Raw genomic sequence first — 14,886 nt, 5'->3', positions numbered from 1 at the left:
ATGTTAAAATCACATAGTATTAAAACTTCCACATTTTTAGATATATTCTGAATGTCTACTATTAAATCTCTGCCCACTTCTTCCGTCTGTGAAGGAGGCCTATATATCGCACTAATATAAATATATTTACCATTCCCTCTTTCTAAATTGATCCACAGTGCCTCTTCCTTGCTCTGCAGATCCTGCAATTGTGTGGCATTAATATGATATTTAACAAAACGCTACTTTCTTCCTAACCTGTCTTTCCTGAAAGCACAGTTATGCCGACGACATCCTCTTCCTCATCCCCATAAGCAATAGCCATCCCAATATAGATAAAATTCAAACCTGAGCAATGAACAACAAGTTGAAACTGAACGCCACTAAGACCAAAGCCATTGGTTTCCGTACCGCACAACAGAATGTCATACCTAACCTTACTATTTCATCAGGTATCACTCATAATGGAAAAATTCACCAAGGTACTAGGCTGCATCTTAGACGACACTCTCACAATGGAACCACAAATATCTAGCAGAAAAAGACCATCTACACTATGCATCAACTACGACTCACAAGACCACACTGCCACCCACAACACTTTGCTCTGAACATTCAGAAGACGGTCCTACCCCAACTGAACTATTGCAACTCCGCCTACCTTGGCATCATCATCGCTCTTATCCACAAACTACAATCATCCAGAACTGTTAGACTAATCTACAAATTAAAGAAATTTGACTGAATCACAACCTTCATCAGGCAACTACATTGGCTCCCAATATTATCCTGAATTATCTTCAAATTGTCATGCAATGTTCTCCCCAGAAATTTTTTCCAGTCGGGTGGCATGAAAAAGTAGCTGGGCAGGGTGGGGAAATTTGATAGTGGGGAAAATTAAGGGCTCCTTTTACAAAGGTGCGTTAGGGCCTTAATGTGCGGAATAGTGTGCTCTAAAATGCCCCATGTGCTAGCCACTACCGCCTCCTCTTGAGCAGGTGGTAGTTTTTCAGGTAGCGCGCGCTAATCCGGTGTATGCGCTAAAAACGCTAGCGCACCTTTGTAATATGAGCCCTAAATGTGTACTATTTTTATTAGTTAATTATTATTGTTTTCCAATGCTAAATATGACTTCCTTTTTTAAGGTTTGCACTTGTGGAAGAATATTTTTACTAAATTTAAGAAGTATCCAATTCTAGAAGTGAATAATTAGATATGCGCCCTCTTTCAAATGGTATAGAGGTTTAAAAAAGGGAAATGCGTTAATGAAGTCATTGGGTTCAATCTAGCCATTTATTTCTGCATGAATTTAAACAACTAAGAAAAAAAGATAAATATAGCTCATCCAGTCATACAAGAAACGGCTCTACAGCACCTCTAATAATGTTTTGATCACTAGGCTCCTTCCTGAGATCTCACTGAGGATATGAAATAGATGCAATCCCCACTTCCAGACCTCTTCCACATAATTTATGGAGAGGTGTTACTGAGCCTTGAAGGAGACCTGTGTGATTGCACTACAGCAAAATAATAAAGTAGCAGATTAAGATCAAAGTGAAAGCTAGGGCAAAACAGTTTAGGTAAAGATGCAGGTAATAATTAGCAATGTATTAAAAATATTTTATTTTTATTTGCTTATAATGTCATTTGAAAGCTGCTTGATGTTAATACAACTTTAATTTAATTCTTTATATGGGTGTGCGTGTGGTGGTAGTAGTCGGGGGACAACGCCTAAGTCAACAGTAAATTAAGAATAGGGTCATTAAATCCTGTGGCGTACCTAGTATATATGACAGCCAGTGCTGATCATTTTTTTTAAACCCTCCTCTATATAAAAATATATTTTTAGTAATAATCCATGAGTGACACTGTCAGCATAGCTATCGCTACCATTCAGCATTTTTAGTTGGCATTACTTATGTCAGCGAAGGCCTATGGGAAATTATATCAATCTGACTCTGGCATGTGAATGCAGATAGACCCTGAGGGCAGGGAGACTGTTTTAAGTAGCCCTGATTGAATCATGATTAGCTAAAAGGTGTTAATGTCTGATTAAGAGGGTGCTTAGGACAATGGGTCCAGGTGCAAAGTTAATCAGAAACTATTGTCAGAGACAGACTGGAAATACATATATGACCATAGCCTATTCTTCGGCTGTCTAGCACAAGTTTACTAAGGAGGGGGGAGATTTAACTTCTATTGAAGCTCAATAGTTTTCAATATACAGAATAAGATTCCAAGTTATAAAAGCCTCCTCTCTGCAACACACATGAAGCTCTGGCTCTCGCTCTCTCTCTTTCTCTGTCTATCCTTCTCTTTATCTATGGAACACGAAGCTTGGACCATCACCCCATCCCCCTTTTCTTTCTCTCTCTCTCTCTCTCTCTGCCTTTCTCTGGAACTTCAGGCTTCTATGTCTCTCTTTTCCTCTGAACTCTGTAAGGCAGGGAAACTGCTTTGCTCTCTACTAAATTGTAATGCTTAATTGTTGTAATGCCTATGAATACTACTTTTCTGTAAGCCTATTTCTATAATATATTCTTTATGCAATCACCTCTGGCTGTGCCTCTTTGATTCTACTTCCTGGTGAATCATCTGTGAGGGAACTGAACCTGGGACCTGGTGTTTGTAAGGGCGCCTCTCAAGTGACCCCACCAACCATATATTGTGGGGGCCACTAACAAACCTGACACACACAACAAGGGTGCACCTAAGAAAAGGCAGCATCTTAAACACTGCAGTGAGCACTAGAACACCAACACACGCATTGTAAAACTAAAGCAAGATCCTGCACAGTCAATTGATCCTGTACAGTCATTGCTAACAGAAAGCCATGTCCTTTTTATACACACAGAACACAGATAAACCCTCGCCCAATATGGAATAATCACAAACTAAAAACAGAAATATGTAGACAAAAGTTAAACTGAACCAAGAAACCAGACTGCATACAATGCAACACCACAGAAACAGTGACACATGTCCCCTATTACTCTGCAAAATATAAAGACAGTAGATGTAAATTTGAAAAAACTGATATATAACAATCACCACTTTACAAATTAACAAATAATGAGAAATAAGAAAATACCATTTTATTGGACTAATCCATTTTTCAATTAGCTTTCAGAGGCCAAATCTTTTCCCCAAAACACACAAACCTAGAGGACTGGGTAAAACGAGGATCTTGCAGGCCCCATGAACCTCGCGGATCTCTACCTCACATCCTTAAAAATTTGCTTACCTGACAAGATGGCGTCTGGAGCAGGACGCTGAGATGAGCACTCCCATCTCTAAAGGTTTATTCTCTCGTTAAAAATCTTTTTTGGAAACTTGTCTTTTAATGCCGAAGAGAAGGGGGAAACAGAGGGGTGTCCCTCCACCTACCTCTGGATCCTCGACGCTGAGACAGACTGTAATCACTGACTTTACAGTCCAACCTTCCATGTCGGGTGATTCTGCTGCTGCTGCGAGCTGGGAAGCTCATAGCCTGGACAGCGAGATGTCTCTCTCGCTGAGTCTGCGAGGACCGCACACCCCTCCCAAACCCGGGGAAACGTCAGCGGAGCAGAGCATGCAGGAGGGCTCCCCCGGAGTAAGGAGAGAGGCATGCTCGTTTGCCGCGATTAACCCGGAAGTGGTTACAACTACACTGACCCCGGTCTCGGAGGTGCAGCGTTCAGGGAGTGAGGAGCCTCTGGCAGCGAACGGTAGTGAGGTTTTAGGAGCCCAGAGTCTTTCTCTTGGGGCAGAAACTACAGAAAATCTGGTTGCTATCTCCTCCCTCAAGCCGTTGGTGAGACCACAGGCAGTAACACTGGATTCCATCTGGACTGCAATAGAGAATCTACACTTGGTATGCACTAACTTTGTTTCTATTACTTTGAATTCTACTACTAGGATAGATTCTTTAGAGACTTCTATTCAACAACATAAAGTGGATCTTAAAAATTTAGAGACAGTAACAACTGAGACTAAGAATTTGCTTACTAAACAAATGACAGACAAAATGATGATCTTGAGGAAGATTGAAAACTTAGAAAACCAACAAAAAAATTTGAATTTGAGAATCCTTAATTTTCCGGTTGCTAAGTTTATGCCGCCTCAAGAACTGTTTAAGAATTTCATGTTGACTGTATTAAACATCCCAGAAGCAAGTCTTCCTCCGACACAAAAAATGTATTATTTAAAACAAATGCAAAAGGAAAAAGTAGTGTAAATTGAAAAAACACAATTGGATGTTTCAGCCATTTTGCAATCATCTAATATTGAAACTCAGGGGCGGGCAACATTATTAGTCTCTTTGGTATTCTTACAAGATAAAGAAATGTTGTTGAAATTGTATCTTAATTTGAAACAGGTCACCTATTTAGGTGAAAGGATATATATATTTCCTGATGTCTCTAAATGGACACAATCTAGAAGGAAATAATTTTTGACTTATCGATCAAAGGTGATTGCTTTGGGGGCAGTGTTCCAGTTAAGATTTCCCTGTAAATGTTTCATCTCTTATCAAGGGAGTAAATATATTTTCTTTGAACCTGACCAATTAGATTTTTTCCTGGAGGGTAAAGGAATCTCTAAACAGTCCGAATGAAACAGGTTATTAATGTGGTATTAATTAATGGATAGGATAACATCTTACCTGCTCTATTTCCTAATTTGTGATTTTCTTGGGTATACGTCCCCCTTTCCCGAGGGGCTTTATTTAATTTTGTCTCTTCTCCTCTAATTGTGGACTGTATTTGATGATTGTTTTCATTGTTCATTTTTTGTTTCTTAGTTTTTTAACTAAGTAAGATTATAATTTTTGTATTTCCTTTAACATCTTTGTAAAATGGGATGTAATAAAATGATAAATAAATTAAAAAAAAAAAAAAATTTGCTTACCTCAAGGGTGAGTGGGAACCGTGAGGTCTGCGGGTGTTAAAATGCCCTGCAGACCCCATGCCACAAAGATGTGCGAGGTCTGTGGGATCCGCGCAATCCTTATTTTACCCAGTCCCCAAACTTAGGAAAGTCTATGCGAGAGCAATTTTTTAAGCTATTTATCCAGATGCTGTTTCCAGAAAAGGAAGGTTTAATGTAATGTAATTTGTAATTTATTTCTTATATACCGCTACATCCGTTAGGTTCTAAGCGGTTTACAGAAAATATACATTAAAATTATAAATAAGAAAGGTACTTAAAAATTCCCTTACTGTCCCGAAGGCTCACAATCTAACTAAAGTACCTGGAGAGTAATAAAGAAGTGAAAAGTAGAGATAGAGGAAAAAAATAAAAAATAAACATTTTAACAAGACAGCATTGATCTAAATACTTTGGAAGGTAGAAGAGAGGAGAAAAAGGAATAGATGCAGAAGGGGGAACCGTTGAACAATAGAATTCTGGAGAAATTTAAATGATAGAAATAGAACAAAACAAAAACAAGAGGCAAAACAATAAATAAGATTAAAGATAATTCATAAGCTGGAAAGAAAAAGAAAACATTGTCTTCAATCCACGGTTTCAGCGTCATTGATGAAGTGGAGCAAGTAAGTTTAGGAGGAGCGATGACGTTCCCAGAAAAAGGGCTTCTTCAGGGAAGAGACTTGGCTGACAGTCCCAGGATGCCCATGTCTCCTCCCCTGCGATGGTCTCCTATCCATGTATTCCTTCCCACGACACACTGCCCGTGCCCCAGCCGCCACCCTGAACGGCTGCTCCAAGGAGGCTGCCCCAGATGAGGCCCACGGTGACTGCAAGATTTCCTCCTCTGCGGAAAAGCCGCCCGGTGCTGATAGTCGGTGTGTGCTGGCGCCGCTGGAGCTGGGGCTGACAGGGGACCCCTGCCCTGCTGTTTCTGCATTCACCACAGCGCACAGACTGTGCGACACCGGCAGGAAGCTCTGGAGAAAAGCTGGGTTGATGGACGATGGGACTCCAGGGCAGAAGTTCCCAGATTTCTGGCCGGACAAGCGCTGATCAGACCACCGCCGCCGAAGCCAGGTGCGCAGGAGATAGGCGGAGGTGGCGAAAAGCACTGCACCGACCACGGGGTGCTGAAGCCGGATATTGGGGGTGTCTCCTATCTCAGGCAGTTCGCTGAAGCCAGCGCTTCCTAAGCCCCCGCTGCCGCAGCTCAGCAGGTGACTCCCGGTGAGCTTCAGAACGATCCTGGTTGTGGCCTGCAGATAGGCAACGGCGGCGGACGCGGCGGCAACACCACAATGGCCTCCATGCCGGAGAGTTCGTCTGTCATATGCGACAGCATCCCGCCAGGTCTGTTCAGCCTCAGCTCACCGCTGTGTTCGGGTCTCAGCCACAGCTCACCACGGTTCAGGCGACCGAAGTCCCTCGGCTTCAGCTGTTGCTGCGGAGAACGACCTGCCGCTAAAACCCCAGTCGCCACCAACCTCCGACCTCGACCACAGGAGAAGGCCACCATGACTGTTGCATGCGGGTCAAACCGTCAAGAAAAGACAGCAGGTTCCAAATTTAAAACAACAAGATCAACAAAAATTAGAAAAGAATGTTACAGGAGTATAAATGTAGATAATAAAACCAAATTAAATAAAAAGAAACCAAAAAAACATAACACAAACAAAGAAAACGGCGGGAGGCACCACAACAGCAATCTAACCCGGCGCCATCTTTTAAAAAAAAAAAAAAATCTATGGGAATACTTATTTTCTTGGATGACTTTTTCAAAGAGAAAGTGCTCAGTGCTCTTAGTTTCATGATAGATGTGGTGTACCAGTTATCAAAAAGAAAGCATCCACAAACTTTTCATTGGCCTGAAGTTTTGAAAATAGCCCAGAGAAAACTCGATTTCTGTCATAGAACTACAACTCTACCTTCTTGCAGGACTTGGAAACAGCAGCCGTGCACATAGCCCCGTTTACGAGATCATTAACTCATACCAACATCTGTGCACAATGCACAGCATGAAAATCCCTGCATTTCAGATCATATCATCGTAAGAGCTTCAAGTAGCAGCTCTCATTTGATGATTTGCCAAGATTTTTTCAGTGTATTGTAAGGGATAGGATTTTTTTTTTTCTAAACCCACAAAAAAAACACCTCTCTTATGAACTGCACACATTAAGCACTGCAGTTCAAATAGCAAAAAGCACTGGAACCCAGTGAGAAAACTCTCTTTACTACTCATAGATGCATACAACCGATTAATAATGACTTGCCATCCTGCCTCTTTTGTGGGTTAATGGGCATTTGCTGTGACTTAGGAAAGATCAGAGCAACTGACCCCCTTCCTTCGCCAGGAAATTCAAGTGGCAGAGGCACAACTCGGATTCTGCTCCCTCTCAAGAAAAAAAATGACGATACAAACCGAGTAACAATCCAAGAGACCAAAAACTACTTTCCCAAGGCAGAAACCCCACACGTGGCCTTGATCACCCTGCTTGCCGGAACTGAAGGGAACTTGACATTTTTTTTTCTCCCAGAGGAGTCCCAGACTCACTGCAGCCACACTATCTGATCTGAAGCAGAGGTGTTATCAGCAGCTTTGTGGGAGGTGTTGTTTACACTCAAGGCAGCAGGATTATTACGGTAAGTCTAATCTAATCTTCCTTTTGTGAGTCACAGCATACCTATACAGGCTCAAGGCGACAGATCAAAGAGAAAAGGGAAAGAAGAAGGGGAAGAAGACATGGAGAGATAAGAGGAGGGACTTAGACGTAGGGGATGCTATACAGAAATTAAGATAGTTAGTTGTCAAAAAGGTGAGTCTTCAGGTTTTTTCTGAATCTAGTGTAGTTTGTCTCTTTCCTGATAGCATCTGGTAAGTCATTCCAGATTTTTACACCCAGATAGGTTAGCATAGAGTGGAAAATTTGTTTGTAGTGGAGGTATTTTGTGGATGGTAGGTTTAGTTGGACTCTGTTAAGGATTCTTTTTGATGTCGTCCAAACATTAGAGAATAATTGGATGAGAGGGGATGCTGAGCTTCCGTATAGGATCTGGTGTAGGATACATGACAGTGTTCTCCCCATGGCCTTTCAGCCGGGCGCTACGCCCGGCTTATTTAGATGACCGCCCGGCTGTCATCTATCGCAAATCCTGCTGCTGCCACCGCCGCTCAACATAAAAAAACAAACAAAGCAAAAGAAACACCTCTCACCGGCCTCTCACCGGCTTGGAGACGCAAACTCAGTGATTTGTATTTATTGGAGACGCAGCAGTGAATTCATGCTTTGGGGCTCTAAGGTATGCGTGCTAGCTTCTCTTCTCTTCCCTCCGAAACTGGAAGTTACATCCGGGGGAGGGGGTGAGAGAAGGGAAGCCGGCATGCACACCTTAGAGCCCAGAAGCATGAGTTCACTTTGGGCTAAGGCAGCTGCCTGTGAAATAAATACAAATCACTGCCGATTTATAAGCACGGACGGCACATCAGAAGCCGATCTGAAGGGCAGTCCTCAGGTTGCCTCCAGTTTTGCTCGGGAGGGTTACTGAGCTATTTGCTGTTTCTTTAACCAGGCTCTGTCCTCTGATTGGGTGTGTTTCCCTGTCTACAGAAAGCAGAACAGTTGTTATCCAGGGACAGCAGGCAGATATTCTCTACATGTGGGTGACGATATCCACGGAGCCCCACAGCAGACAGCCTCGCAAGCAGACTTGCTTGAAGAACTTTCAGAAAGTTTGTGAGTGCCTTCCCGAACGTAGATTGCGCGTCTCCTCTGAGGTACCTCAGTTCAGATAGCTAGCTAAGAAGCCAACCAAGGGAGGTGTTGTGAGAATATCTGCCTGCTGTCCCTGAATAACACTGTTACGGTAAGTAACTGTGTTTAATCCCAGGACAATCAGGCAGCATATTCTCCACATTTGGGTGACCTCCAAGCTAACCAGAATGGGATGGTGGGAGTGTTGGCAAATTAGGAGAATAAATGTTGTAAAACTGCCTGGCCAAAATGGCCATCACGTCTGGAGAAAGCATCCAGACAATAATGAGAGGTGAATGTATGAACCGAGGACCAAGTGACAGCCTTGCAGATTTCTTCAATAGGAGTTGATCTGAGGAAAGCTACAAACGCCGCCATAGCTCTAACTCTATGCCCTGTGACTCGACCCTGCAGAGGGAGACCAGCCTGAGCATAGCAGAAAGTGATGCAAGCAGCCATCCAGTTGGAGATGGTTCGTTTGGAAACAAGATGGCCCAACTCCTTCGGATCGAAGGAGATAATTAGTTGAGGAGCAGTTCTGTGAGGTTGAGTGTGTTGCAAGTAAAAAGTCAAAGCACATTTACAGTCCAGAGTATGAAGAGCTATTTCTCCAGGATGAGAATGAGGCTTTGGAAAAAATACTGAAAGTACTGGAAGTACAATGGATTGAGTGAAATGAAATTCTGAAACCACTTTAGGTAAGAATTTAGGATGAGTACGGAGGACCACCTTGTCATGAAGGAATACTGTGAAAGGTGGATCTGCTACTAAAGCTTGTAGCTCACTGAACCGTCTAGCAGAGGTGAGTGCAATGAGAAAAAAACACTTTCCAAGTGAGATATTTTAAATGAGTCAAAGCCATTGGTTCAAAAGGAGGTTTCATCAATTGCGCAAGAACAACATTGAGATCCCAAACCACTGGAGGAGGTTTGAGAGGTGGTTTGGCACTGAAAAGTCCTTTCATAAATCTGGAATCCACAGGATGAGCAGACAGGGGTTTTCCTTCGATAGGCTGATGAAAAGCAGCAATTGCACTGAGGTGGACTCAAATGGATGTGGATTTGAGGCCAGATTGAGATAAGTGTACCAGGTAATCCAAAACCGAAGAAAAGGAGGTAGATTGCGGCTCCTTGTGATGAATGGTACACCAAGCAGAGAATCTAGTCCATTTCTGGGTGTAACATTGCCTAGTGGCAGGCTTCCTGGAAGCCTCTAAAATGTCTTTTACAGATTGAGAAAACTGTAGAGAGGCAGTTAGGTTGAAAGGTACCAAGCTGTCAGGTGGAGAGACCGCAGGTTGGGATGAAGCAGAGACCCTTGCTCTGTGTAAGCAGAGATGGAAATACTGGTAGAAGTGCAGGCTCCCTGGTGCTGAATTGAAGTAGAAGGGAGTCTGGGCCACCGAGGAGCTATCAGTATCATGGCGGCATGCTCCTGCTTGAGTTTGACGAGAGAGAGTCTTGAGAATCAGAGGGAAAGGAGGGAACGCATAGAGAAACTGATTCACCCATTCCAGGAGAAAAGCATCTGCCTCGAGGCAGTGGGGAGAGTATATCCTGGAGAAGAACTGAGGAAGTTTGTTGTTGTGGGGAAATGCAAAGAGGTCTATCTGAGGAGTTCCCCACTGAGCAAAAACGTGATGCAGATGCGAAGAATTGAGTGTCCATTCGTGAGGTTGAAAGATATGACTCAATTTGTTCACCAGTTTTTCTCTCCTTGGGTGTAGACAGCTCTCAGGAAGGTGTTGTGAAGGATTGCCAAATTCCAAAGCTTCAGAGCTTTCTTGCAAAGAGGGAGAGATCCTGTTCCTCCCTGCTTATTGACATAATACATAGCGACTTGATTGTCCGTTCGAATGAGGACTATCCTGTCCTGGAGAAGATGCTGAAAAGCTTTCAGAGCATTGAAGATCGCTCTGAATTCCAACAGATTGATACGACATCGATGATCTGCACTGGACCAGTGGCCTTCAGTACAGAGACCATCTAGGCGAGCCCCCCCCAGCGTAGGTCGAGTAATCTGTCGTGAGAACCTTCTGATGATGGGGTATGTGAAATAGCAAACCTCTGGAAAGATTGGAAGAGAGCATCCACCAGTGGAGAGACTGTCTCAATGAAGGAGTCACTGTAATGTGTTGAGAAAGTGGGTCGCAAGCCTGTTGCCTTAGAGATTCCAGGGTCCACTGAGTAATTCTGAGGTAAAGTCTGGTAAAAGAAGTCACGTGAATTGTAGAGGCCATGTGATCTAGGAGAACCATCATGTGTCTTGCCGAGATTGACATGAGGGAAGACACTTGTTGACAAAGCTGAATGAGAGCATCCCGATGTTGTTGGGGTAGGAACGCTTTCAGTTGAACAGTGTCCAGGACAGCTCCAATAAACTGTAGAGTTTGGGAGGGGCGTAGTTGGGACTTTGAAAAGTTGATGTCGAACCGAAGACTTTGTAGAAATGAAATAGTCCTTTGGGTTGCTACAATAACTCCTTGTTGTGATGAAGCTTTGATGAGCCAGTCGGCCAGATATGGAAAGACTTGAAGACCCTGTGTCCGCAGAGCTACAGGCACCACCACCAGGCATTTGGTGAAAACTCTGGGAGATGATGCCAACCCAAAAGGGAGGACTTTGTTTTGGAGATGAAGATTCCCCATCCGAAATCTTAGAAATCTGCGAGAGGCTCGATGAATTGGAATACGAGTATAAGCCTCTTTTAGAGAGCATTCAAAACTTTTCTTTGACAAGAAATGCGTTGAGGTCGCAAATCTCCCGTCTTCTTTGACACCAGAAAGTAGCGGGAATAAAAACCTTCGACTGAAGAAGGGGGAGTTGTGACACATTGGAAGGAAACTCTCTTGGAGGGAGATCTGGTGGAATTTGAAGAAATTGGAGCGAGTATCTCTCTCTGATGATAGTAAGAACCCATAGGTCAGATGTAATGTGCTCCCACTGTTGGTAAAAATGATAGAGATGACCTCCGATGGGGAGAGGAGAAGACTAATTCATGAAGATGGAAGTTATGCTCTGATCTAGATTGTCAAAAAGACTGAGTAGGCTTAGCTACAGCAGGAGTCTGGAGTTTCTGCTGGCACTGTTGCAGCTGCTTCCTGGGTGGAGGCCGGGAATAACCAGAGTAGATTTCTGTGGATAACGACGTTGAGGTGGTTTATAAGGCTTAGCAGCTGGAGGATTAGGCTTAGGTCTAATCAAAGAGGCAAATGACCGTTTATGCTCTGACAGATGCTTGGTGGCAGCCTCAATGGATTCGTAGAACAGCTCATTACCTTGATAGGGTATATTGGCTAGACAATCTTGAAGGTTAGGATCCATGTCCACAATCAGTAGCCAAGCCAGACATCGCATTGCCACAGAAAAAGCAGTGACTCGAGATGAAATTTCAAATGCATCATAAGTTGCCTGGAGCATAAACAGATGTATTTGAGATAGAGTATGGTGGAGCTGTTGAAACTCAGGCAACCGCTGTTCAGGTAAGTCTGAGAAGAAGTAGGGCATGGTCTTTATGCAGTACTTAAGATAAGAGGTGAATACAAAGTTGTAGTTCAAAATCTTCTTTGCCATCATGGAATTTTGATACAGACGGCATCCAAATTTGTCCATGGTCCGTCCCTCTCTTCCTGGAGGAACTGCAGCATAGACCTTAAGGCTGAAAGGGCACCTATATAGCAGTAGAGTAGAATTTGGGTTTTTTTTTGGGTGGGCTCACATTTTCCACCATAAATGTAGTGGCTAGAGTGGCTTATGGGCTTGGGTCCTCCTCTCTATGGTCACTAGCCCACCCACCAGGCTACTTAAGACACCTATGTGCAGCTCTACTAGGCTTCCCCATACCAGATGCTGCTGGTATGTATCTTTTTGCTCAATTTTTGTGTAGTGGAATGGGGTCAGTGAGCATTAGGGGAGAGTATGGGGGTGTCTTACTTTAATGCATGCAGTGGTCATTAGGTCGGTTTGGGCACCTTTCTGGCACTTAGACCCTTCTAAAACAGGGTCTAGGTCCAAATGCATAAGTTCCATCCAGGATATCTTGCAAAATATTTATCGCTGCAAGATGTCCATGAGACTGCCCAAAGCAAGTCCATAATATGCCGCCACCATGCCTATCTTGTGCTCTGAACGTACAGAGGCTGGAACACCTTGCTAGATGTACAGAAAAACAATTTTGATTATTGGCATTTGGATGACCTGGCAATTAGGACGTTAAAGTGCCAATTTAGGATGCTTTTTGTATGTTTATGTTTTTTTTAATTATGAGCTCCTGCAAGTATATTGACACCAATATATGAAGAAATGGATGGTTTATATTAACACTACATTGCTAAAGTTTCAAGAGCTTACCATATTTTGTCAGACTAAACAGTTATATATTTTTCTATCGATAGCTTTGCTCTAATTCAGGGGTAGGGAACTCCGGTCCTCGAGAGCCGTATTCCAGTCGGGTTTTCAGGATTTCCCCAATGAATATGCATTGAAAGCAGTGCATGCAAATAGATCTCATGCATATTCATTGGGGAAATCCTGAAAACCCGACTGGAATACGGCACTCGAGGACTGGAGTTCCCTACCCCTACTCTAATTCAAGAGACTAAAAAAGTCTTGAATACTTTACCAACAAAGGCAGCCATCTGAGCTGCTGTTCTCCCAACTGAGTTGATAGCATCAGTGTCTGCACCAGCCTCTAACATCATCCAAGTAATCTCTTTATTCCCTGAAAAGGACAGACAGTATTGCAAAGAAATATAAATTTTCACTCACAAAACTCAGGCTACAAGAATTGCAGTTGTCTTACAAAAAAAAAAAAAAAAAAAAAAAGATTGCTGTCTCCAGAGATTGACCATCCTATCATTCCTGCTGTACCAGAGATCCAAGGCTCTGCTACTATACATTTATCATCCAAAGGAATTCTTCAGTCTTATTCCTTAACACTTTACTTGTTTAAACAAATAAGGGCTGCACTCTCGTCTGCCTAATCAGTCAGGATCAGAACACCATTTTCTCAACTCTCTTGCAGAAGGAAAACTGAAGGGGGCAGCAGAGTTGAAGAATATAAATTTCATCCTTCTGCAACACAACTCACGATTTGGGGGATATTACCTATAGTCAGGACTCCTATACACATTGCACCATAACTATTATTAGGTGTGGTTTACTGTAAGAGAATGATGGCCTCTTCATTAGTTATAACAGGATATTTGTGAAAGATATGGAAAATACAGCTTCAAGGAAATTTATCATATCTATATGGAACAAAAAACACTGCTTAATGAGCATGCACATATCTGTATCTGATGTTCTGTAAATTATGGCAGCAGTACAAGGTGAAATTCCCATGAAGAGATCCAGTGGAGACAGAGATATAAGAGGGGGAAGGAGAGAAAAAGTTAAAAACAATAAATAAATGCTTTATTTTACCCCAGGCTAAAGGCATTGCTTTATATGTTTCAACCATTTCTTTATTCTTGCCCAAGTAAATCATAGCAGCTCTGTCTTAGAAAACTACATAAGAACATAAAAACATAAAAACATAAGCAGTGCCTCCGCCGGGTCAGACCATAGGTCCATCCTGCCTGGCAGTCCGCTAATCGCAGCGGCCCAAACAGGTCACGACCTGTCTGAATCACCAGAAGGGGCTCCCTTGCCACCTTGGTTTCTCATTGAAGTCCTATCTTCCCATCGAAGTCCTAACCCTCCGATCTTGCACATGCATGACCTGGTTGGGTTTCTATACTTATTACCTGGTTAGCTTTCTATACTTGTGTTACATCCCAGCTCCTCCCTCAGTATCCCACGATCCCTTTATCCCTCAGGAATCCGTCCAATCCCTGTACCGTACTCTGCCTGATCACTTCCTCCGGTAGCGCATTCCAAGTGTCCACGACCCTTTGGGTGAAAAAAAACTTCCTTGCATTTGTTTTGAACCCATCTCCCTTCAGTTTCTCCGAATGCCCCCTCGTACTTGTTGTCCCCTTCAGTCTGAAGAATCTGTCCCTATCCATCCTCTCTATGCCCCTCATGATCTTGAAGGTCTCTATCATATCTCCCCTGAGCCTCCTTTTTTCCAGCGAGAAGAGCCCCAGCCTATCCAACCTCTCGGCGTATGGGCAGTGTTCCAGCCCTTTTACCAGTTTCGTTGCTCTCCTTTGGACTCTCTCAAGTACCGCCATGTCCTTCTTGAGGTGCGGCGGCCAATACTGAACGCAGTATTCCAGATGTGGACGCACCATCGCTCGATACAA

At 43.2% G+C, this 14,886-nt stretch overlaps 1 protein-coding gene across 5 annotated transcripts in view; it reads right to left on the bottom strand.

The window, feature by feature from the left end:
• The window catches only part of ANKMY2 (ankyrin repeat and MYND domain containing 2), a 118,779-nt gene that overhangs the window by 68,407 nt on the left and 35,486 nt on the right, over nucleotides 1-14,886 (bottom strand). For all 5 annotated transcript variants that reach the window (XM_033930965.1, XM_033930960.1, XM_033930961.1 and 2 more), the window contains exon 4: nucleotides 13,260-13,358. In XM_033930965.1, the coding sequence (XP_033786856.1) occupies nucleotides 13,260-13,358 (99 nt within the window). The remainder of the gene's footprint in view (nucleotides 1-13,259; nucleotides 13,359-14,886) is intronic.

The sequence above is a fragment of the Geotrypetes seraphini genome, chromosome 2 (assembly GCF_902459505.1).
Source record: "Geotrypetes seraphini chromosome 2, aGeoSer1.1, whole genome shotgun sequence".
Taxonomy (NCBI): Eukaryota; Metazoa; Chordata; class Amphibia; order Gymnophiona; family Dermophiidae; genus Geotrypetes; species Geotrypetes seraphini.
This window is presented reverse-complemented; position numbering and strand designations above follow the sequence as displayed.